The sequence below is a fragment of the Caretta caretta genome, chromosome 1, assembly GCF_965140235.1.
Source record: "Caretta caretta isolate rCarCar2 chromosome 1, rCarCar1.hap1, whole genome shotgun sequence".
NCBI classification, from domain to species: domain Eukaryota; kingdom Metazoa; phylum Chordata; order Testudines; family Cheloniidae; genus Caretta; species Caretta caretta.
Window position 1 is genome coordinate 143,842,455 of NC_134206.1, and position 25,162 is coordinate 143,867,616.

The 25,162-nt window shown below is 46.4% G+C and overlaps 2 protein-coding genes and 1 long non-coding RNA gene across 5 annotated transcripts in view; 1 reads left to right on the forward strand and 2 right to left on the reverse strand.

Moving 5' to 3' along the window:
- Nucleotides 1-4,250, reverse strand: part of ACOT9 (acyl-CoA thioesterase 9) — a 36,750-nt gene extending 32,500 nt beyond the window's left edge. For all 3 annotated transcript variants that reach the window (XM_048863073.2, XM_048863062.2, XM_048863055.2), the window contains exons 1-2: nucleotides 4,074-4,250; nucleotides 1,159-1,250 (exon numbers count right to left, since the gene is read on the reverse strand). Coding sequence is in view for 2 of the 3 variants with exons in the window: in XM_048863062.2 (XP_048719019.1) it covers nucleotides 1,159-1,250; nucleotides 4,074-4,087 (106 nt within the window). In the remaining variant the exon portion in view is untranslated. The remainder of the gene's footprint in view (nucleotides 1-1,158; nucleotides 1,251-4,073) is intronic.
- Nucleotides 4,251-13,493: 9,243 nt separating this feature from the next.
- On the reverse strand, nucleotides 13,494-18,871 carry LOC142073082 (uncharacterized). Its single transcript, XR_012669772.1, has 2 exons — nucleotides 18,421-18,871; nucleotides 13,494-13,904 (listed from the first exon to the last, which is right to left on the reverse strand). It is a non-coding gene; the product is annotated as an uncharacterized LOC142073082 (long non-coding RNA).
- An 84-nt stretch (nucleotides 18,872-18,955) lies between these two features.
- Nucleotides 18,956-22,385, forward strand: SAT1 (spermidine/spermine N1-acetyltransferase 1). Its single transcript, XM_048863095.2, has 6 exons — nucleotides 18,956-19,190; nucleotides 19,633-19,684; nucleotides 19,773-19,856; nucleotides 21,192-21,293; nucleotides 21,372-21,412; nucleotides 21,838-22,385. The coding sequence occupies exons 1-6, from the start codon at nucleotides 19,125-19,127 to the stop codon at nucleotides 22,006-22,008; spliced, it is 516 nt and encodes a 171-aa protein (XP_048719052.1). The 5' UTR covers nucleotides 18,956-19,124; the 3' UTR covers nucleotides 22,009-22,385.
- The last annotated feature ends 2,777 nt before the right edge of the window (nucleotides 22,386-25,162 follow it).

Genomic DNA, 25,162 nt, shown 5'->3' on the forward strand with positions numbered 1-25,162 from the left:
CAGTTCTATTCCTCACTTTGTACTCTTCTTGCCCATCCTCCCCTACGATCCATATGTCCCCATCTTACAGTTACTCTCCATCCAGAAGGCATCATCAGAGAAAAAGGAAAGGTACCTCCCCAAAAAAGAGACATGAGCTTTCTGGTTTTCCAGGAAAAAAGGACCACAGATACCCTGAACCCGTATGCTGCATTCACACAGCTTTATCATTAGTTCAACACATGTGCAAGAATTTTACATAAAAGACGCTTTCAGAAACCATGTCTTAAATAATATGAACTACACTAAGGGATATACTCTTTACAATACATCCATGTCTCTCCTTAATGGGAGCTGCATGTGAGTATTAGAAAGAAAAGTACAATGAACTGTATTAAAATACTGTATTTAATGTTAGAGAAGTAGATATGTAAAAAGGGAACTTTTCTGCTTTCTCTGTGTGTTGTTGACATAGCTTTCAAAGGTTGAAAAGACATCAGAAAGTTGGTTTGCATCCTATCTACAGTGGATTCTTGGTCTGTGTAGATAACTGGGCAAAGTGAAACAGGCAATGTATCATTTTTCTAGATAGATACAAGCAAGTCAGATTAGGGGAGGATAAATACTGACTGAACAGAACTAGTCAGCAACCCCAAAGCCATAAGAAACAGATAAGTAACAATAAAACAACAGTTGAAAGAAATAATGAACACATGAAAGCAATGGTTAAATAAAAGATAGCTAAGGAGGTACCCGTTACTTTTTTATTTATTCTGCTAAAACTCTATTAGAAAACATATTTAGAATGGAATGTTTGCAGATTAGGTAGGTTAAATAATTTGTACCCATGCAATGTCACAGGACAAGGTATAAAGAATGTGTGTTTAACAAACGGAGGTGGAGCAATGCAGGATTTATACCAGATTGGACCAGATGCCAGAAACACCTAGTCCTGGGGTATAGGTAGGCAAACATTATCATTACATTATCCTGCTCTATCTACTTTACTTATGCTTTATGCTTGATTAAGGTGGTAATATACTGTCCTAACATTTTATTATTAAAGCGTTAAACTAGTTAAGCTTAGTAACTGATAAGGACAGTGCTTTTCAACAGTATAAAGGAAAGAATAAAACCCTTTAATGACATGATCTTCCAAAATTCAACCAGTTATATTACCTTCAGACATGTCTGGAGGAGACTGGAAACCATTAGTCATGGATGTCAGTGCCCTAGCCAGAAGAGAAGGAGCCTTCCTCACAGTACACCATCTGCAGACATGAAAGGAATTCAGCATCATTCAAAATTACTGCAGTGAAAACAAATGAGAAACGTACACACTACTTCAGAGACTCATTTCATCATTTTCATAGAATTATTTTTCAAAAGCAATGCAATAGTTTAAACATATTATGGATGGAGTTGGCTAAATGGCAAATTGACATTTGCAGAGAATTAGTAAAAGAGACCAAGTTTGCATTACTTGTATGGTAAAAATATTTTGAGAAAGGGGAAAAAAAGTAAAGCCAAATCATGTATGTTGTTTCTCCACAGAAAGAACTGTTGAATTTTTCATAACATTGTTTGGAAGAAGCTGCCAATGAAGCACATAAACAGTAGCCAAGATTTTCAGAAGTGCCTCATGAGTTTAGGTTCCCAATCTGAGGCACCTTAAAGGGGCTTGGCTGGCAGAGACTGCAGTTGGAAATTAGGATCCTACATACCTTTGTGGATCTGGGCCTTAATGTCTCTGGGCCTCAATTTATCCATTTGTAAAACAGGTATAGCAACACTTCTAAATCATTTTGGGATTCTTGGACATACCTAATATTTTTACAGATGTGAACATGAGTTTAAATCAGGGATCGGCAACCCTTGGCACACGGCCCACCACGGTAAATCCCCTGGCGGGCCGGGGACTTACCAGCAGCCAGCATGGGCCGAGAGATGTGCTGGCTGCCGCTTCCCACAGCCCGCATTGGCCTGGAGCGGCGAACCGTGGCCAGTGGGAGCTGCGATCAGCTGAACCTACAGATGTGGCAGGTAAACAAACCGGCCAAGCCCGCTACAGGGCTTACCCCTGGCGGGCCACGGGCCAAAGGTTGCAAATCCCAGGTTTAAATCATTTACTGTAACATTAATAGGGAAAAGTAAAATTCACTGAAATAAAAGTTTTGTTGTATTGCAATAATACTCTAGTTTTAATTTGGAAAAGTAAAATAAACAACAAAGGAGGCTTACTGATATTCCCAGTGAAAAAGCTATGTCATTTCAGGTCACAGTCTCACAGATTGCAAGTTGCTTAACATTAGGGTGGATGCTCAACACTGAAATCAATTGAAGTTAGGAGCCTGGGCCAGCCCCCATGGGAGGCAGGGAGGGAGCACCACCCAGCTCCACTCTGCCCCCAGCTCTTCTCCAGCCCAACCCCACCTGCGGCTCTGGGTCCTGGCTGCGGCTCTGCACCCTGCCACTGCCCCAACCATGGCCCAGCTGCAGCTCCCCTCCCGGTCCTGGCCATGGCCCCACCCACAGCCTCACACCTCGACCGCGGCTCCACTCCCAGCCCTGGCCCCCGACCGCAGCCAGGCCTAGTTCCACACCTGGCCCCGCTCCCAGCCCCAGACCCACCCCAGTTGTTGCCCCTGGCTTCCAGCCAGGCCGCAGCTCCAGCCCCAGCCTCAGCCGCTGGCCACAACCGTGGCCCCAGCTCCTGACCATGGGTCCCAGGGGGGCATGGACATGGGTAAGGGGGGGGGTGAGATATAAAAGGTTTGGGGACCACTGCACTAAATCTCATCTGCACTAAGAATTGCCCCAGTGGTAATGGTGGAAACTTTCTTTTAACATCCCCTACTGCAGAAACAGCCTCTGACTCCAACAGACACTTCTATCAGCACAGCCCACAGGTGATCTGTTGCTTAACTCAGTTCACATTTCTACAGGATTTTAAAGTACAATGGCAAGTATTTTAGGAGGAAAAAAATGTTATAACATTTAAGACCATATTCTGGCCTCACTGACGCTATGTACAGGCTCAGCCCATTGGCATCACTAGAGTTGAACAGGGTACAAATTCGGGCAGAATTTAGCCCCAAGCATTACTAGAAAAGGATTCAAAATCTGCCTGTTTGGTTTGTTTGCATTTCAGGTAAAACAGCTTGCTTGGATTTAAACATTCCTCTACAGTGTTTTTCAACTGAAGGAGTACAGCTTTATGATAGTCCAGAACTGCAAAATTAAGTTAAATACTGGAAACGACAGTACAACTCTTCAATTTTCATGATCTAAGATGAGTGAAATAATAATAAAAAAGCAACTAGCATTAATGCAAAAAAATGCATTTTTCAAGTTCAATTATTTAATGAATTATTTGTAAAGCAGCTAGTTTAATATCTATGTAGCCCGATTCTTCACTGCCTCGTACACAGTGTAGCGATCTGTAAAACGCGGCCGAATCACCGTGCAAGAATCAGGTCTGTGTAGTTGAACCGGGTCGTGCCCCTTTACACGAGAGCTACAGAGTAAAGCTCGCTAGTGCATCGCTGGGATGTTGACAGCCGATCCGTGCAGCACAGACGTCAGCGGAGCCGACGATAATGTTGCATCCGGAATTTACAAGTGAGGGGAGGGGGGGGGAATAAAATTTACTTTTTGATTTTTTCACATGAAGCAGCGTGGCCTGGGGACCGGAGACCAGGGACCGCCCCCCACACAGGGACGCGGCACAACACAACCAGGCGGGCGCAGGAGCGCCCCCGAACTGTGCCCGAGCGCCGGCTGAGGCGGCTCCCTCTGCAGCCCCGTTACCCGGCTCCGGCCCTCGGGCTCCGGGGGCCTCCGGCGCCAGCGCCGCCAACGGGCCGCGGGTGCCCCCCGCGCAACAGAGCGGCAGCCCGGGGGCTCCCTACGGGCACCCAGGGGCCAGAGAGCGGCGGCCGCTCCCCGGGGGGCTCCGCTGCCCGGCCCCGGGCGCCCAGGACAGGCCGCGCTCGGCCCCCTGCCGAGCCCCGGGGCGGGGCGGAGCGGCCTGTGGCCCTGGAGCAGCTCGTCCTCCCCCCGGCCCCGGCCCCGGCCCGGCTCCGGGCCCTCACCCGCGGGCCAGCATCCTGCCGCCGAGCGCCAACAACCGCCGCTCCGGGGCGAGCCCTCAGTCCTCCAGCACCATAGACGCGCCGCAGCGCCCCCGGCGCAGAGAGCCGCCGAATCCTTTTGTCTGTTTATGGTTCCTCCCGTCTGCCCCCCTCCCGCTCCGGGGTGCCGAGGTGGTTCCTTCCGCCCCGCCCCGCCCCGCCCCGCCCCGCGCTGTGCCCTGGCCTCGGGTCCCCCGTTGCTGGCGGCGTCGCGCGCGGGCGGGCGCTGGCCGCCGGTTCCCCGGCGCGTGCCCCTCAGGCTCCGCTCCTGTGCCTGGAAGGCTCTGCCCAGGCTGGCACCTGCGTCCTCCCCCCAGCTCGCCCTACGCTGCCTTGGTGTCCTTGTTAACCCGGCTCGCGACAAAGGGAGCCTGCCCCCAGTGAGCCCTGCAGCCTCCTCCTTCCTGCTCTTTTGTTTGTTCCCCTCCCTCCGTTCCTCAGCACGCACTTAAAAACCAGCTCATCGGGGGCGAGCAACAAAGGAAGACGGCCCATACTGAGTCAGACCAATGGTCCATCTAGCCTAGTATGGTGTCTAGCAGCCGCTGGTGCTTCAGAGGGCATGAACAGAACAAGGGCAGTTATCAAGCCATCCGTCTGCTGTTGTCCACTCCCCCCTTCCAGCAGTTGGAAGTTTAGGGATGCCCAGAGCGAAGGGTTACGGCTCTAGCCACCTTTTGGCTAATGGCCATCGATGGATCTATCCTCCAGTCATGAGTACAATGTAGCTGTACAGAGGTGGGTGCCAGGTGTGAAAACATATGCCCCTCATGACAAACGAGAGGTGGGGAGCGAGCCAGAAATCCTGACTGGTTCGTGCAGATTCTGTGTGTGCCTGTGCATGGCTGCACGTCCATAAGTGTTTTGAATCAATTATTAGCTTCCGTCTATCCTGGGTTCTCTGTAAATTGTGTTTTCTTCAAGCTGGTCAAACCTTCCTGTTGAGAAATAGCCCAAAACTTCGGCACCCAGTTTTGGCTCCCCTGCTAGCCATACAACTTCCCCGAACCCTGTACGTGCCTAAACACATAGCCTAAGTTGTCAGGATAAAAGCTTTCTCAGTGCCTAAGTTTCTGCCTCTGAGCATCCACACTGCCTCCTTCCTCTAGATGTCCAAACACTTATCTTCTGCTTATTAAGACCCAGAGCAAATCACAAACCAGGAGAAGACAGGCGTTTGACCACCTATATCATGCGCAGTCTCTGAGTTTGCCTACTGGATTGGGTTCCATTCAGGGTCTACTCAGAGAAGGAGATGGTAGTACCTACTTTATATTTTTAATCCAGTGGTTAGAGCACTCAGGAAGTGGGAGACCCAGGTTCAATTCCCCTCCCCCGCCTCTCAGGCAATCCGGGGAGAAAGTGTTTGAACATAGGTTCCCCACCACAGGTGAGTGCTCTTATGACTGGGCTATGGGAAATGCTGATGTGGGTTGCCCTCAGTGTCTCCCGTTTAAGCTGTTCTACTGTGAATAAATAATGACAGAGTGAAATAGGGGGACTGGACCCAAGATCTCCCACCACCCAAGCGATTACCTGAATCATCAGGCAACTACAGAGTCAGTCCCTCTTTCTCTAGCCCAATGGCTAGTTAACAATTTAGGCACAGTGGAACAGCTTCAACAGGAGAGACTGAGGGAGCTCTACATCAGAATATCCTGTAGCTCAGTGGTTAGCACACCTACCTATGAGGTGGAAGAGCCCTGTTCAAATCTTTTCTCTCCCTCTACCAGATAGCAGAGAATTTAACCTGGTCTCTCACATCCCAGGCAAGTGTTGTAACCAGTGGGCTAAAAGTTACAAGGTGGGAGCCATGTTTGGTCATTCTGTGTGAAGCAAGACAGCTGCCTAACTCTTTCCCACAAAAACACCTAAGCAGCCTGCCTTCATGTGGTGGGTTCCGTTCATGGATTGCTAAGCAGAACTAGGTGCCTCTCTGCAGCCCAGTGAGTGCCTATCTCCAAGATGGGGCAGGGCTTAGCCTCTCAGCATCTTCCATTGGCTATCTTAGGCCGCTCCCCGCATAGGTACTGGCTTCCGCTGGGTCCAGGGGGTGCTCAACCCCAGGCCTCTGCCCCCACCTGTTCCTGCCCTCAGGCCACCTCAGGCCCCGCCCCACCTCACACTTTCTCCCAAGTCCCCACCCCTTCCTGCCCAGTTCTGCCCCCTCCCCTGAGCACGCCCCATCCCCACTTCTCCCCCTTCCTCCAAGAGCCTCCTGCACAACCGCGAAACAGCTGATTGTTGTGGGTCGGAGGCACTGGGAGGGAGGGGGAGAAGTTGATCGGTGGGGCCACCTGCAGGCAGGAGGGAATGGCTGCCAGTGGATGCTAAGCACCCACTAATTTTTTTCCATGGGTGTTCCAGCCCTGAATCACCTATGGCTCCCCACCTAGTATGCTGGCTTTTGTGGACCGCATTCTGAGGCACCTATGTCTCCCCATTCATTGTACTGTACAGGAGCCTAACTCAGGCCTTGTTTTTTCCTACCCCCCCGCCCCCAGACGTTCTGGTTAAACTTGGATTTAAACTTGGAGAGTGGTCAGTTTGGATGAGCTGTTGCCAGCAGGAGAGTGAGTTTGTGTGTGTGTGTGTGTGTGTCCCCGGGAAAAGGGGGGGAGGGGTGAGAAAGCCTGGATTTGTGCTGGACATGGCCCACCTTGATTACCATGCACATTGTAGGGGGAGTGGTCACTTTGGATGAGCTATTACCAGCAGGAGAGTGAGTTTGTGTGTGTATGGGGGTGGGGGGTGAGAAAACCTGGATTTGTGCTGGAAATGGCCCACCTTGATTATCATGCACATTGTAGGGAGAGTGGTCACTTTGGATAAGCTATTACCAGCAGGAGAGTGAGTTTGTGTGTGTGGTTTTTGGAGGGGGGTGAGGGAGTGAGAGAACCTGGATTTGTGCAGGAAATGGCCCACCTTGATTATCATACACATTGTGAAGAGAGTGGTCACTTTGGATGGGCTATTACCAGCAGGAGAGTGAGTTTGTGTGGAGGGTGAGAAAACCTGGATTTGTGCTGGAAATGGCCCAACTTGATGATCACTTTAGATAAGCTATTACCAGCAGGACAGTGGGGTGGGAGGAGGTATTGTTTCATGATCTCTGTGTGTATATAACGTCTGCTGCAGTTTCCACGGTATGCATCCGATGAAGTGAGCTGTAGCTCACGAAAGCTCATGCTCAAATAAATGGGTTAGTCTCTAAGGTGCCACAAGTACTCCTTTTCTTCAGGCTTTGTAGATCACAGTTTTGTTCCTGTGATTCTCTAGGCGCACCTGACACACAGCGGTGTACTGCCTAAGTCCCCTAATGGATCCCACCCTTAAGCTGCTGTACACATTTCAAATAAGTTATTGAAACTACTAAGGACCTGTGTCTGAGAGATGCTGAGCTCTGACAATTCCCATTGATTTAAGTATCTCATTGGAGCCAAAGGCACATCAGTTGTGCACAAAAATATGGGCAAAAAAAATATCAGAAGCCTTGTTTGCACTTGGAGGCTGGTTTTCAACCATTTTTTACCCATTATTTGTACTCACACTAGGTGATTTGTGAAAATAATCAGATACTTAACAGTTTAATGCCCCAATCTAGCAAAGTATTTAGGACAAGCAAAGCATCTAGTCATTCATAATAATTAGCAGGATTGGGGCTCTACTTGTCAAGGCCAGGGTGTGGGTGCTCTGACCTAGGGGTTAGAGACATCCGATAAAGTGAGCTGTAGCTCACGAAAGCTCATGCTCAAATAAACTGGTTAGTCTCTAAGGTGCCACAAGTACTCCTTTTCTTTTTGCAAAGACAGACTAACACGGCTGTTACTCTGCAACCAGTCAAGAAATAGGAATCAAGCCAAGAGTCAAATGCAGTGACCAGAGCCAGAAGCAAGGAGGGAGGGAGGGCTGGCTAGGACATACTAAAATGAGGCCAGGCCCACTCACAGCTGTAGACATAAGCACTGAACAGCTGAAAACACATTGGTATTGGTGCTGCTGAGCTTAAATCCAGACCTGTAGGCTCCTTTTAGCCAATCAAGCAGGCCAGACAATCTGGCAGTTTTGCTGAAGCCCAGCTGGGCTCATTAACCTGCCTAAAGGCTAAACTGGCTAGCCCCAGGCTTTGTTGAGGAAACTCAGTTCCATGGTTCCTGACACTACTGACGTAAGTTGTATCCCCAGAGAATTGTGGTTACAAAAATGGAAGCCAGTGCCTGAAAAGCTGCCCCTTTTATTTCCAGTTTAGGGAATAGTAGACAGTTTTATTATACAAGACTCTCAAGATATGTACACTGCAGAGTTACAGCACCACTCAGAGAGTACTGAAGGGAAACCGCTGTTGTGTGTTCACACTGTCATCTACCTGCACAATAGCATGTTCACACTTGCAGTGGTATTCGAAGCAGTGCACTCTGGGCAGCTATCCCACAGAGCATCTCTTCCTCTTCTGCCACTAAGAGTTGTGGGAAGACGGAGGGGGTTGCGGGGCATCCTATGTCCTGTCCCAATGCCCTATGATGCATTACTTCCCATCCCAGCAATCCCTGTGCTTCCATCTGCATTTGGCTCCATCTTTCAACAGTTTGTGTACTGTGAGCTCTGTTAGGATATAGATATTCAGGCCTGTCTGTAAAGGCCTATACTCTAAGAATGTAGGTGTATTCTTATCACTTGACTAGTTAGAGGTATGAAAGAAAGAATCAAAATCACTGTCTGCCAGTGTAAGGTCCTTCTCTTACTGTGACAGTCTGAGGCCCTGTTCTTAGGCTGAGATCTCTGGCTAAACAATAGAGGCAGCCATAAGCTGGGAAGTGACCGGTCACATCCTCACATTCCAACCTAGTCACATTGAAATAAGGTGCTATTGGGCTGTTAGGAATACAATCCTGTCCTGATAATGACTATCGCCTCCAGAGAAAGGGAAGTGTCTGGGAGAGCAATACAGGGGTGCATAGACAATCCAGGAAGTTTTTGGAAAGCATAGGGGACAATTTCCTGGTGCAAGTGCTAGAGGAGCCAACTAGGGGGGGAGCTTTTCTTGACCTGCTGCTCACAAACCGGGAAGAATTAGTAGGGGAAGCAAAAGTGGATGGGAATCTGGGAGGCAGTGACCATGAGTCGGTTGAGTTCAGGATCCTGACACAGGGAAGAAAGGTAAGCAGCAGGATACGGACCCTGGACTTCAGGAAAGCAGACTTCGACTCCCTCAGGGAATGGATGGCCAGGATCCCCTGGGGGACTAACATGAAGGGGAAAGGAGTCCAGGAGAGCTGGCTGTATTTCAAGGAATCCCTGTTGAGGTTACAGGGACAAACCATCCCGATGTGTCAAAAGAATAGTAAATATGGCAGGCAACCAGCTTGGCTTAACGGTGAAATCCTAGCGGATCTTAAGCATAAAAAAGAAGCTTACAAGAAGTGGAAGGTTGGACATATGACCAGGGAGAGTATAAAAATATTGCTCGGGCATGTAGGAATGAAATTAGGAGGGCCAAATCGCACCTGGAGCTGCAGCTAGCGAGAGATGTTAAGAGTAACAAGAAGGGTTTCTTCAGGTATGTTGGCAACAAGAAGAAAGCCAAGGAAAGTGTGGGCCCCTTAACGAATGAGGGAGGCAACCTAGTGACAGAGGATGTGGAAAAAGCTAATGTACTCAATGCTTTTTTTGCCTCTGTCTTCACGAACAAAGTCAGCTCCCAGACTGCTGCGCTGGGCATCACAACATGGGGAATAGATGGCCAGCCTTCTGTGGAGAAAGAGGTGGTTAGGGACTATTTAGAAAAGCTGGACGTGCACAAGTCCATGGGGCCGGACGAGTTGCATCCGAGAGTGCTAAAGGAACTGGCGGCTGTGATTGCAGAGCCATTGGCCTTTATCTTTGAAAACTCGTGGCGAACGGGGGAAGTCCCGGATGACTGGAAAAAGGCTAATGTAGTGCCAAGAAGGAGGATCCTGGGAACTACAGGCCAGTCGGCCTCACTTCAGTCCGCGGAAAAATCATGGAGCAGGTCCTCAAGGAATCAATCCTGAAGCACTTACATGAGAGGAAAGTGATCAGGAACAGTCAGCATGGATTCACCAAGGGAAGGTCATGCCTGACTAATCTAATCGCCTTCTATGATGAGATTACTGGTTCTGTGGATGAAGGGAAAGCAGTGGATGTATTGTATCTTGACTTTAGCAAAGCTTTTGACACGGTCTCCCACAGTATTCTTGTCAGCAAGTTAAAGAAGTATGGGCTGGATGAATGCACTATAAGGTGGGTAGAAAGTTGGCTAGATTGTCGGGCTCAACTGGTAGTGATCAATGGCTCCATGTCTAGTTGGCAGCCGGTGTCAAGTGGAGTGCCCCAGGGGTCGGTCCTGGGGCCGGTTTTGTTCAATATCTTCATAAATGATCTGGAGGATGGTGTGGATTGCACTCTCAGCAAATTTGCAGATGATACTAAACTGGGAGGAGTGGTAGACACGCTGGAGAGCAGGGATAGGATACAGAGGGACCTAGAGAAATTGGAGGATTGGGCCACAATGAAATCTGATGAGGTTCAATAAGGATAAGTGCAGGGTCCTGCACTTAGGACGGAAGAACCCAATGCACAGCTACAGACTAGGGACCGAATGGCTAGGCAGCAGTTCTGTGGAAAAGGACCTAGGGGTGACAGTGGACGAGAAGTTGGATATGAGTCAGCAGTGTGCCCTTGTTGCCAAGAAGGCCAATGGCATTTTGGGATGTATAAGTAGGGGCATAGCGAGCAGATCGAGGGACGTGATCGTCCCCCTCTATTCGACATTGGTGAGGCCTCATCTGGAGTACTGTGTCCAGTTTTGGGCCCCACACTACAAGAAGGATGTGGATAAATTGGAGAGAGTCCAGCGAAGGGCAACAAAAATGATTAGGGGTCTGGAACACATGACTTATGAGGAGAGGCTGAGGGAACTGGGATTGTTTAGTCTGCGGAAGAGAAGAATGAGGGGGGATTTGATAGCTGCTTTCAACTACCTGAGAGGTGGTTCCAGAGAGGATGGTTCTAGACTATTCTCAGTGGTGGAAGAGGACAGGACAAGGAGTAATGGTCTCAAGTTGCAGTGGGGGAGGTTTAGGTTGGATATTAGGAAAAACTTTTTCACTAGGAGGGTGGTGAAACACTGGAATGCGTTACCTAGGGAGGTGGTGGAATCTCCTTCCTTAGAAGTTTTTAAGGTCAGGCTTGACAAAGCCCTGGCTGGGATGATTTAATTGGGGATGGGTCCTGCTTTTGAGCAGGGGGTTGGACTAGATGACCTCCTGAGGTCCCTTCCAACCCTGATATTCTATGATTCTAAGTGCCTAGAAGATGTAAAAGAAAACTTAGTTTGATAGCATCCTGTCTGGCAAGAACTCACTTATCAGTAGCTGGGATGTGAAATCCTCACTTCTGTATTGTTTTGTCATTATAGTTCCCACTTTGCCATTGTTTGTCTGTATAATCTCTGTCTGGTTCTGTGATTGTTTCTGTCCGCTGTATAATTAATTTTGCTGGGTGTAAACTAATTAAGGTCGTGGGATATAATTGGTTACATAATCATGTTACAATATGTTAGGATTGGTTAGTTAAATTTCAGTAAAATGATTGGTTAAGGTATAGCTAAGCAGAACTCAAGTTTTACTATATAGTCTGCAGTCAATCAGGAATTGGGTGGGGAAATTGGAATCATGTTTTGCTAAAGGGGGAAATGGGAACAGGGAATGGGGGTGGGGACATTGGAATCATGTTTGGCTAAGGGCAGGAATGGGAACAGGGACACAGGTGTAAGGCTATGTGGTGTCAGAGCTGGGAACGGGGACACTAAGGAAGGAAACTGGAATCATGCTTGCTGGAAGTTCACCCTAATAAACATCGAATTGTTTGCACCTTTGGACTTCGGGTATTGTTGCTCTCTGTTCATGTGAGAAGGACCAGGGAAGTAAGTGGGTGAAGGAATAAGCCCCCTAACAAGCTCTGCCTCTTCGATCTGCAGGAATGGATCCCGCACTGTTGACCAGTATGCTGCTTGCTCTCATTAACACGTCACAAGTGGCAGTGGAGTTATTCCTTAAACTACAAAGGCAAGAGGAGTTCGACATTGATCTTGCCACGCGTACTAGCTACGACACAAGATTGCTTGTGGCATTCACGGAGGTGCTGGCCACAGTGGAACGCCGCTTTTGGGCTAGGGAAACAAGCACTGAGTGGTGGGATCACATAGTCATGCACGTCTGGGATGATGAGCAGCGGCTGCTGAACTTTCAGATGAGGAAAGCCACATTCATGGGACTGTGTGATGAGCTCGTCCCAGCCCTGCAGCACAAGGACACAAGAATGAGAGCTGCTCTGCCATTGGAGAAGCGCATGGCAATTGCACTGTGGAAGCGGGCTACTCCAGACTGCTACCGATCGGTCGCTAACCAGTTCGGAGTGGAAAAGTCGACCGTTGGACTTTTGTTGACGGAAGTGTGCAGGGCCATTAATCGCATCCTACTCCGAAAGACCGTGAGTCTGGAAAACGTGTGTGACATTGTCGATGGGTTTGCACAAATGGGCTTCCCTAACTGCGGAGGGACGATAGATGGCAAGCATATTCCAATTCTGACACCAGACCACCTAGCCATTGAGTACATTAATCCGAAGGGGTATTTCTCAATGGTTCTCCAGGTGCTCGTGGATCACCATGGGCGTTTCACAGACATTAACACAGGCTGTTCCAGAAAGGTGCATGACGCATGTATCTTTTGGAACACTGGCCTGTTCAGGAATCTGCAAGCAGGGACTTTCTTTCTGGACCAGAAGATGACCGTAGGGGAAGTTGAAATACCCATTGTGATCCTGGGAGACCCCACCTACCCCTTAATGCCAGGGCTTATGAAGCCACACACAGGGCAACTTGACAGCAGCAAGGAGTGGTTCAACAATAGGCTGAGCAAGTGCAGCATGACTGTTGAGTGTGCTTTTGGCCGTTTAAAAGCCCACTGGCGCTGCCTATATGGGAAGCTGGACCTGGCTGATGACAATATTCCAATGCTTATAGCTGCGTACTGTATGCTCCGTAATATTTGTGAAGGGAAGGATGAAAGTTTAATTCAGGGCTGGACCACTGAGGCTCAGCGCCTGGAGGCTGAGTTTGAATAGCCAGAGACCAGGGCTATTAGAGGGGCACAGCGTGGGACCATAAGGATCAGGGATACCTTGAGGCAGCAATTTGAAGCTGAAAGCCACTAATATTTGTTGCTATGCTCGGGAGTGCACTGCTTGTAATGCTAGGAGGATTGTGATTGGTGCAGACGATGCAATATGAAGGTTTAACATAACTGTCTGTTGCTTTTCAGGACTCTGTTTGCTTTCAATTAATAGACTAAAGATTGCTTTCAAACCAACACAATTTTTATTAAAAAACAACAACCAGAGGAGAGAGTCAAACAAAAAAAAAAACACATCAGCACTGAGGGGGATGGGGGAAGGGAAAGTCCCAGGAGGAGGTGGGGTCCAGGGATGGCTGAAGATTTGTGTATGTCCAGGTATCGTAACCAACCTTCTCCCTTGGATTACAGTGCAGCCGGTACTGTACTGCAGCAGGTACTGTACTTCAGCAGGGCCAAACTATGGAGGGATGGGTGTTGAGTGCAGTGGATACTGGGAGTCCGTAGTGCTGGTCTGTGACGGGGGAAGAGTGGAAGGCCGTGGGTACAGACTGGAGCCAGGAGGTTGATAAGAGTGTGTTGGCAGTGTCTAGGGCATAGGCACCGACTCCGTGGGTTCTCTGGGGCTGGAGCACCCCTGTGGAAAAAATTAGGACTTATGTCAGCACCAAATTATGCCAAAATATTACAACTTTTTAGAAAACTAAAACTCTTCAGAGAGTATTTTTACAAACCAAAGGTGCTCAGATACTATGGTGTATGAAATAAATGCAAAGATCAAATAAATATTCCAAGTACATTCAGACCTGATGTAAGCAGGCATCACTTCCCAGCTTACACCAGGTCTCAATATGGGTTTGCCTGTTTAGTTTAATAAGTTGTTAAAAATGAAATCCTTCCTCCCTATTACAGTCATTTCTAGGAAAAGCTGAATACGTTTACAGTTACGTCATACATTACCCAACTCAAGTCCTCATTGTTTTTCCATGCTACTATATTTCACAATAGGTAACCTCTGCCTGCAGCAGTAACCAATCAGCATTCTGTCTTTGAGGGCACTGTCTAAACTTTCCAGGGCCCAATTTACAGAGGTCTAATGACATTTTTCCTTCCCACTTTTTCCCCTTCATTCCTTCAACATCCATTCCATAATGGCTGTTGTTGGGTCATCTTCCTAGCTCCAAATTCAGGGCCAGTACTGCCTTCACCCCTATGCAAGGCCAGAGTAAACGGGCCCTTCATGCTAACATATAGACAAAATTTTCTTGTTTGGATCCTCTGCTGAAATGAATTTTTACCTGTAATTGATTGATCTAGCAAGCCAGCTACATATGTGTTTGTTTACCACTAATCAGTATAGTGTGTAGGCTATGAGACGTAAGTATTAGTGTATCATTTTCCTTTTGTTTCCTCTTTTCTATATTTTGTACTATACACTGGCCCATAAAAAGAAAAGGAGTACTTGTGGCACCTTAGAGACTAACCAATTTATTTGAGCATAAGCTTTCGTGAGCTACAGCTCACTTCATCTGATGAAGTGAGCTGTAGCTCATGAAAGCTTATGCACAAATAAATTGGTTAGTCTCTAAGGTGCCACAAGTACTCCTTTTCTTTTTGCGAATACAGACCAACACGGCTGTTACTCTGAAAACTGACCCATAAAACTATTTCTGCCACTTTTTTTTAACCTTTTTAAATTTGAAAGCAAACCATGTTAGCTGGTGCAAGGCTGATTCCCCACTCTGGTATTTGGAGTGCAGAGGTGGGGGCCTGCAAGGATTCTAAAAATTAATATTGGCCATTCCAGGCTTGTATTAAACTCCCAAGGTTACAGCTTCTGTATGACCTTGGATGGGCAGATGCCACCACCCAAATGCAAAACCCGCCTTTTTTGAATCCAGAAAGGTACACTTGGGAATTCCTTCCTGTGGGGTACCCTCAAGCTCTTTCACCCACCCCCCTCTGGGGAAGAGCTGAGAAAGAAAACAAAGGAAATTAGCTGTTGCCCTCAGCTAATTAAACAACATATGCACAAACCTCTGAGGACACCAAAAATCCAATCCTGTTCTTAAAAAAGGTAAATTTTATTAAAAACAAAAAGAAAGACAATACATCTGAAAACTCAGGCTATTGCTAGATTTTAAAAGAGCAATTCCAAAAATTAAGCACCCAAATTAGCTTTCTTGGGGGTTCAGCTTAAAGGTTACAAGCAAACAAAAACATTTGGGGTTAGCACAGAGGAGTCCACAAGCCAATAAAAGAAATAACCCTAATCGCATCTTCCTAGACATTCCCTAATTTACTTACTTTTCTGAGGTTTCAGATAAGCAATCTTTAGGTATGATCTGATGGTTTTTCATACGTGGCTTAAAACTTCTCACAGCATAACTGCTCCCCTCTTTCCCAGAGAACAACTCCACACAAAGGGAAGGGGGTTTTTCCCCCAATTTTAAAAAGTTCTAGCCCTTCCATTGGCTCTTTTGGTCAGGTGCCCACTCCTTTTCTTTCACTTGTGAGCTTGTTAACCCTTTACAGGTAAAGCAAGTAGAGAACAACCACCAAGAGGGATTCCATAGCCAACTGGCTGGCTGGGTGTCCCCACTCTCATTTATCACAGCTGGAATAACACATAGTCAGCATATTTCAGTGGAATGGGGCATAGGTGCCAACTTCTCTTGGCGCCGGTGGGTGCTCAACCCCCCACTCGGCCTTGACCTGACTCCACTCCTGCCCCATCCCCATTCCAACCCCTTACCCAAAGTCCCCCCACCCCCCACTCCGCTTCCTCCCTGCCCCCACTGGACTCCTTTCCACCAAATCCCCACCCGGGCCCTGCCTCTTCCCTGCCTGCTCCCTGGGCATGCCACATTTCTGCCCCTCCATCCTCCCACAGCTTGTTATGCCGCAAAACAGTTTTGGCAAGCACTGGGAGGAGAAGCAGGGACATCCTGAAGTTTTTTTGCTGCAGGATGGCTACCTTTAAATCTGCTATTGTGTGTCCAGTGAGATAGAAGTGTTCTCCTACAGTTTTTTGTATATGGCCATTCCTAATATCTGATTTGTGTCCATTTATCCTTTTACATAGGGACTGTCCAGTTTCGCCGATGTACATAGCAGAGGGCCAAACTGATGGCCAGTGGAGTTCTGTTGGTTTGTTTCTTGGGCTTATCTTGCAGCAGGAGGCTTCTAGTTACACGTCTGGCTCCGTTGATCGGTTTCCTTATTTCCTCATGTGGGTATCGTAGTTTTGAGAATTCTTGGTGAAGATCTTGTAGGAGTTGGTCTCTGAGGGGTTGGAGCAAATGCGGTTGTTCCTCAGCGCTTGGCTGTAGACGATGGATCGTGTGGTGTGTCCAGGATGGAAGCTGGAAGCATGAAGGTAGGCATAGCAGTTGGTGGGTTTTCGGTATAGGGTGGTGTTAACATGACCATCACTTATTTGCACCTTGGTGTTTATGAAGTGGACCTCCCGTGTAGATTGGTCGAGGCTGAGGTTGATGGTGGGATGGAAGCTATTGAAATCGTGGTGGAATTGTTCCAGGTCAGCCATAAAAATGTTGGCACTGAAGGACTGTCCGGATATGTAGACTCTCTACTCAGACCCTACACCACCAGCACTCCCAGCTATCTCTGTGACACCACTGATTTCCTGAGAAAACTACAATGCATTGGTGAGCTTCTAGAAAACACCATCCTAGCCACCAGGAATGTAGTAGAGGCTCTGTACACAAACATCCCACGCACAGATGGAATACAAGCTGTCAGGAACAGTATCCCTGATGATGCCACAGCACAACTGGTTGCTGAGCTCTGTGACTTTATCCTCATGCACAATTATTTCAAATTTGGTGACAATATATACCTCCAGAACAGTGGCATCTCTATGGGCACACGCATGGCCCCACAATATGTCAACATTGTTATGGCTGACCTGGAACAATGCTTCCTCAGCTCTCCTCCACTCATGCCCTTTCTCTACCTCTGTTACATAGATGACATCTTCATCATCTGGACCCATGGGAAGGAAACCCTGGAAGAATTCCACCACAATTTCAATAGCTTCCAACCCACAATCAACCTCAGCCTGGACCAATCTACACGGGAGGTCCACTTCCTAGACACAACGGTGCAAATAAGTGACGGTCACATTAACACCACCCTATACCGAAAACCCACCGACCGCTATGCCTACCTTCATGCCTCCAGCTTCCATCCCAGACACACCACACGATCCATCGTCTACAGCCAAGCGCTGAGGAACAACCGCATTTGCTCCAACCTCTCAGACAGAGACCAAGATCTTCACCAAGCATTCTCAAAACTACGATACCCACACGAGGAAATAAGGAAACAGATCAACAGAGCCAGACGTGTAACCAGAAGCCTCCTGCTGCAAGACAAGCTCAAGAAAGAAACCAATAGAACTCCCCTGGCCATCACATACAGTCCTCAGCCAAAACCTCTCCAACGCATCATCAGTGATCTCCAACGATCCCACACTTTCACAGGCCTTGGGAGGCAGGCTAGTCCTCGCCCACAGACAGCCTGCCAACCTGAAGCATATTCTCACCAGCAACTACACATCGTACCATAGTAACGCTAACTCAGGAACCAATCCATGCAACAAACCTCGATGCCAACTCTGCCCACATATCTACACCAGTGACACCATCACAGGACCTAACCAGATCAGCCACGCCACCACCGGTTCATTCACCTGCACATCCCCCAATGTAATATACGCCATCATGGGCCAGCAATGCCCCTCTGCTATGTACATCGGCCAAACTGGACAGTCCCTATATAAAAGGATAAATGGACTCAAATCAGATATTAGGAATGGCAATATACAAAAACCTGTAGGAGAACACTTCAACCTCCCTGGACACACAATAGCAGATTTAAAGGTAGCTATCCTGCAGCAAAAAAACCTTCAGGACCAGACTTCAAAGAGAAACTGCTGAGCTTCAGTTCATGTGCAAATTTGACACCATCGGTTCAGGATTAAACAAAGACTGTGAATGGCTAGCCAACTACACAAGCAGTTTCTTCTCCCTTGGTGTTCACACCTCAACTGCTAGAAGAGGGCCTCATCCTCCCTGATTGAACTAACCTCGTTAACCCTAGCCTGATTCTTGCTTGCATATTTATACCTGCATCTGAAATTTTCCACTACATGCAGCCGACAAAGTGGGTATTCACCCACAAAAGCTTATGTTCCAATATGTCTGTTTGTGTATAAGGTGCCACAGGACTCTTTGCAGCAGTTAGTCTCCCCATGCCCTGGGGCAGTGCCTGTTGTTTGCCTTGCGGGCATTTCCCTGACACCCCAGGGGGAGAGTCCCTGCCCCCAGGAGCTCGCAGACCAAAGGCCACAGGGCCCAACCTCGGCGCTGAAGTTTCTGTGGGTCAGGGAGTCGCAGTCCTTGGAGCAGAGCTCGCCCCTCCTGGAGCAAGACAGCAGCCTCTGCCCGCCAGGGGGCGCTGCCGGCCGCGCGCTCCGGGCCTCACGCTGGCAAGACGCACGCGCCGCGCCCCCAGTTTCTTGGAGGAGTGAGGTAATGCTTGGGTCAGGAGCGCTGTGATTGGCTGAGGGCCTGAGCGGGGGTGGGGCCATTGGCGGAGGGGCCGGAGGAGGCGGGGCCTGTTGCCGATAAATAAGGGCCGCCCGGGTGGCCCTCCTTCCACACAGCGCGGAGCCGGGACTGCGTAGTTGGTCTGGGCTCGCCACCGCGCCATGCTCGGAGCCTGACTGAGCCGCCGCGCCGGGGACACGAATGAACAAGCTGCTGCTGCTCCTGTTCACGTACCGGGTACTCGCCAGCCGGGGGGGCCGCAGGGGGAAGCGCCGCCGAAAATGGCCCCGTTCCGCATCCGTAGCGCGCGGCCCGAGGACTGCCCCGACCTGCTGCGCCTCATCAAGGTGACCGGCTGCGCGCGGGGGGAGGCTGACTGGGCGGGCGGGCGGGGGGGGAGGTGGCGCGCGGAGCGGGAGGCGGGGGGGGGGGCGGGGGGGGGGGGCGGGAGAGTTTGTCATTCTTGTGATCCGAACCTTTGCCCTTGTCGCGCCACGGGGGCCCCCCGCCCCGCCCCCAGCGCCAGCCCCAGCCGGGTTTTGTCGGCCCAGCCCTTCAGAGCTGGAGCGTGGAGGACCCCTTTGCCCCGCCGACTTGGCAAAAACAAGTTGTTTGTGTTCAGTTCACCTGTAACGGGCTGCTTGCTCTTCACCCTCTGCACAGGGCAAGTGGCTTCCTCTCCGCGCTGCTTTGTGTAAACTGCACTCGAGTAGGAAATGTCTCCTCCACGCGTGGACGTATATTTGTGTATCTATATTTACTTTTTTTTATCTGTTCCTTTTTTTAAAGGAACTAGCTAAATATGAGGATATGGAGGATCAAGTAGTCCTAACTGAAAAAGGTAACGAATTAGCTGCTGTGCGTTTGATTTGATGATAGTCCTACTACAGTTAATATATAATATATGTCAGCTTATTGTTCTCTTGTAGATCTGCTTGAAGATGGCTTTGGTGACCATCCTTTCTACCACTGTCTTGTTGCAGAAGTGCCCGAAGAACAGTGGACAGCTGAAGGTAAGATTTCCTGCTACGTTTTTAGAATCAGAAATGCACAGGATGTACATAACGCATTATTTAAAGCTACTGATTATACATAAAGCTGCAGCTGTGAACTTGGGTAAGAAGAAAGAACTAAAATACAACTATTGAAATAGAAGAATCATTGTTTTTCTAACGTGATCAACCATCCTGGAGACCAGGTATAATATATATGGTACTGTAATTCCATTTCATTAAATGGTTGTTCTTGTTTGACCCTAATTTACCTTAATGTAATCCTGTTGAATCACATTTTTTCTTTAATTTGTCCCCAATCTTCAGGTTACAGTCTCTAGCTTCGCCATGTACATGGCCCTTCCGTGTACATGGATGGGCGGGGAGGTAACTAAAAGATCCGTTACACAATAAAGTAGATGATCATGATACATGAGGTAAGGTCTAACAGGGACAAGTACTATTCCCAAGCATTTACCCAAAAACACACGGTAGATCAGAAATTCTGAATGCACACTCTTCGTATGAGTATGTGCAAAGCATTATGGCTAACAACATGATTTGAATTCTCAAGTTTTAGGACTGAGTGGGATGATGTTGGAAGAGGGTACCAGTTTTGCACTGACCAGTTGGCTCCTCTTACAGGGTGAGCCACAGAGTTTTTTCAAGCAAACAAGGAAAGCTGTTGGCCAAAGTAGATATATTTCTGGTGCCCAGGATAAAGGAGACAGACTACCACTTTATCAGTGGGAACACAGTTGAGGCAGTGCTGGAGATGCCATTATGTTAACTAATGGCTGCCTGTGAGCACTCCTGGTTTTCCCACTGAGCAATTTTTGAGAAATATTAATTGGAAGACAGACTTAAAGGTGTGTGTTTTTAGATTCTACTATTAGTGTTGTGTTCTGATTTTTAAGAAAGCAGAATTGAGTTAACTGCCACCATATTCTGAACTGCCGTGTAAAATGTAAACCAATTTACAATCCAAAGTGGACATACTGATAAATCAGTAGGGTATGTATACTGTGTTTGTAGCAGAAAGCCTTAGTTGTTCGTTTACTATAACTGTAAACACTGCCTTCAAGGAACCAGGATAATCTTCATTCCACAACACAGATCTCAAGCTATCAGAATTCCTATTTTACCTACACCTCAATATGCTTATTGCAAACTTCCATTCTTAAATCAGGCTTTTAACAGTTAATAAATTAATAGTTGCATGTACAGGAAAGCAAACCTAGGTGTTTAGGTTATATGCATGTAAGTTGAAATGTACTAATCTTGTTGCCTTTCAAAAATAAGGGGTTTTGTTTTGTTTTGTTTTTTTTGCGGATGTAATGTAATCCTTTGTTACAGGACATCTTATTGTGGGTTTTGCCATGTACTACTTCACTTATGATCCATGGATTGGAAAACTGCTGTACCTTGAAGATTTCTTTGTAATGCCAGAGTTCAGAGGTATGTTCTAAGGAATAGTTTTTAAACTTATTGTATATGTGTTTTAAAAATTACAACTAACTTTTCTTGACTTTTTAGGACTTGGCATTGGTTCAGAAATTCTGAAGAATCTGAGTCAGGTAAGTAGTTTTTCCTTTCTCCATTAAATTTTTAGCATGAGACAACAGCAGAGAAGCAAGTCTGTTTGTCAATTGTCTGAATTATTACCCTTTAACAGTACTTGAAAGTGAGTGATTCAGTTGCCCTAGTAAAGTGGATAAATGGACTTATGGGGCAGGCTTATCAGATTTTGTAAACTTCTAGTGAGTTAGTATCTGATTCTTCATAAAATCAGAATTGTGATAGGCACAATGGAGATGAGGGACAAAGGAGGAAACTGCTATATTTAAAACAGCTGCAAACATTTTAGTAGTGGTGTCCACTTCAAAATAAATCATACTGTTGAGGACTCTTCCCTGTCAATAGTGATTGGAAGGATAGATTTGTGTACACAACAAATAAGATTGCTATATACCTAATCAATATACTGGTTACATGTTTATAGGTTGCTCTCAAATGCCGCTGTAGCAGCATGCACTTTGTAGTCGCAGAATGGAACGAACCTTCGATCAGGTTCTACAAGAGGAGAGGTGCTTCTGATCTGTCCACTGAGGAAGGATGGAGGCTCTTCAGAATTGACAAAGAACATCTGTTGAAAATGGCAACTGAAGAGTGAGGAATTATTCCGGCAAATGACAAATCTTATCTATGAATCATACTCTGAATAAACTCTTGCCTTGCTTTCTATACAGTTTGTAGTGGAATAAATAGCATGGACACAAATTCAAAAGCTCCATTACCAGGGCTATTGTAGTATAATTGTTGCTGTCATCTGGACTTGAAACATCAATTTTACAGGAAGTGACGTCTGTGAAGTCCAATTTATTTGCTTGTAAACATCATCCTTCACCAGTGTGGGCTAGTGATCTTTCAATGTATATTGAATAAAACTTCATTGTTGTGAGTGTCATTCAAATGTGTACAGTGTACACACTGGCAGGGTTTTTGTTTTAATTTCCTCTTATAAAATAAAGTATAGTATTTTCACTTTAATGGCATTAGTGTAGTGTGGTTGAATTCTTACAAGTAAAGTGGCCTTCATTTGGTCACTTTATTTCCTGCAGCAATAAGTAACCACTGCCTATCAGCATCACAAGGACTTGAAAGAGTTTTTCTGGCAACTAATGTAGCTACCAGCAACTACATGTCTGTCCACCCTTCCAATTTAGGATCTGCATTTTTCAAAACCATTTTTCCCCCAAATGAAAAAACAAAAAAAGGGGGGGGGGGAGGCTTGTAGGTCTGAAACTTTCTCTCTTATATTTAAAGTAATTAGAGGCAATACTGTTTATATCAGTAGGTAAAGAGGCCTTATCTAAAATACAGATTGCATTTGTTAAACTAGAATTGGCTTTTAATTCATTTAGTTGGATGGTATAAAACCTCTCTGTGGACACATCAATTCAAATCTGGTTTATACTGTTTTAACTTGGATTCCCTTCCAACTTAAGTCAATAAATCATGTTTAAATTGACTGAAGAGTATTTGTGAGCATTTTGTACCAGCTTTAACTAAATTCATATTAAAACCAATTCAAACACAAGAACAGGTGGTGGGGTTACTTGTAACTAACTGCTGTCCTTTTTAAAGAAGTTGTTCCAAAGATACCAAAACATGAACAAAATTATCTGTGTATAGGGCAACAAATGCCCAAAGATCGTTATCCTACTTATGCAGCTGTTCTATAGTATAACAATTTTAAGGGGGAGGGAACTTGTGATTTTCATAAAACTAGCTGGACTCTATACCTGAACAGGCAAGCAGAAGGAAGTGAGGGTGATAATGAAAGCAACATGCCAGGCTTATAGTTAAAGTAACTTCCACTTGTTTTCTTTATATCTGAATGGTGCTTGGACTGGCTGAAGTACAAAACTATCAACCTCACTACTGGAGCCTTAATCTACATTAGAAGGGTTTTACCAGCATAGTTAATTCAGTAAATCTTTATAGAGGTGGTTACACTGATTAGCTTAATCCTGTACAGGAATGGGAATACGTTGTACCAGTATAACTGTCTCCCCACTAAGGCTTGTACTGGTAGATTGACTTAAAAAAAAAACAAAACCCCTCACCAAAAGTTATACCAATACAACTTTTGAGTTTACAATTAGACCTTCTGTGTAAGTGGGTTTGGGACTGGAATCATCTCACTGAACTGCAATACAAAGACCCACCTCATTCTCTTATAGCTAGGTAACTTTTGTAACAGCCTTGTCCCTCAGGAATGGCAGGTCAAAATAAACATAAGTTTTGTTTAGTGATTCCATTTATCTGATGAAAGATTTAAAAAGGTATTTGCATTTAAATAGCTCCTCCAGCATTTCAGTCTAATGAGATAAGTGATTGCAATACAAGAAGAAAGTTATTTCTTTAATGTAATAAGTGTTTGGGACTAGTTAAATCTTTTTTTTAAAAGAAATACAAACCTAGCCTGGACTTCTAGAAAATTAAGGCCACAATTAAAAATTCCTTTATTAATAGAGTTCAGTGACACTAGATGTAGTTTAAATAAATGTAATGAACTTCTGAATTTGACTGCTTGCTCTTAAAAATTGAGTACTCATAACATACCACAGCATGTGTGGTGTACATGCAAATAACTACTCTAAAGTATGGCTTCTGATTAATTGCTGTTAACACACACAAACTCTAATGGTGATTATTTGCACTTTAAATTGCACAGTTAAACAATAGAATACCAAGTGAAATTTATTAAATATTTTGGATGTTTTTCTACATTTTTCAAATATATTGATTTTGATTACAACACAGAATACAAAGTGTACAATACTCACTTGATATTTTTGATTGCCAATATTTACACTAAAAATGATAAAAGAAATAGTATTTCAATTCACATCATACAAGTACTGTAGTGCAATCTCTCTACCACGAAAGTGAAATTTACAACTGTGTGTGTGGGGGGGAGGGTTGCTTTGTTACTGTCTCAGGGTGTAGCAGGGTCCCCTTTGTTCCTGTCTCTGCTGAATTCAAAAACCACTCCGAGGAGACCCTCAGGTTCAACAATCACCAGTGCAGTTTATTTACAGGGTGCAATCCCACTGCCTTCTTACCACATACAGCATGGGGGTTTCAGCCCTAGGAACTTCTCAGTTGCTGCAGGCCAGGAAGGAAGAGCTACCACTTTCTGGCTTCCTTCCTCTGGGACTGTATATAGCCCCAAGCTAGTTAGGCTGGCAGATACTTCCCTTTTGTCAGTCAGGTAGAGGTTTCTCTAGCCAGCTCCAATTTACCTCCCTTAATGGGAGCTGGCATAACAGGGTAGCTCAAGGATGCCTGCCTAGCATCCTGTGTCAGGTACATAACTGCACTTAAAAACAAAACAATGTAAAATTTAGAGCCTACAAGTCCACTCAGTCCTACTTCTTGTTCAGCCAATCACCAAGACAAACAAGTTTGTTTACATTTACAGGACATAATGGTGCCTGGTTATTATTTACAGTGTCACCAGAAAGTGAGAACAAGCGTTCACATGGAACTTTTGTAGCCAGCATTACAAGGTATTTACATGCCAGATATACTAAACATTCGTATGTCCCTTCATGCTTCGTCCATCATTCCAGAGGACAGGCTTCCATGCTGATGATGCGCATTAAAAGAATATGTTAATTAAATTTGTGACTGAACTCCTTGGGGGAGAACAGTTTGTCCCCTGCTCTGTGTTTTACCCGCATTCTGCCATATATGTCATGTTCTAGCAGTCTCGGCTGATGACCAGCACATGTTTGTTTTGAGACCACTTTCATGGC

Bases quoted from the DNA above. Each gene is read 5' to 3' on its own strand.
- SAT1 (XM_048863095.2), top strand. From the start codon at position 19,125: ATGGCCCCGTTCCGCATCCGTAGCGCGCGGCCCGAGGACTGCCCCGAC. The intron at 21,294-21,371 runs GTATGTTCTAAG...TTGACTTTTTAG, and splicing joins TGTAATGCCAGAGTTCAGAG to GACTTGGCATTGGTTCAGAA. The intron at 21,413-21,837 runs GTAAGTAGTTTT...ACATGTTTATAG, and splicing joins TTCTGAAGAATCTGAGTCAG to GTTGCTCTCAAATGCCGCTG.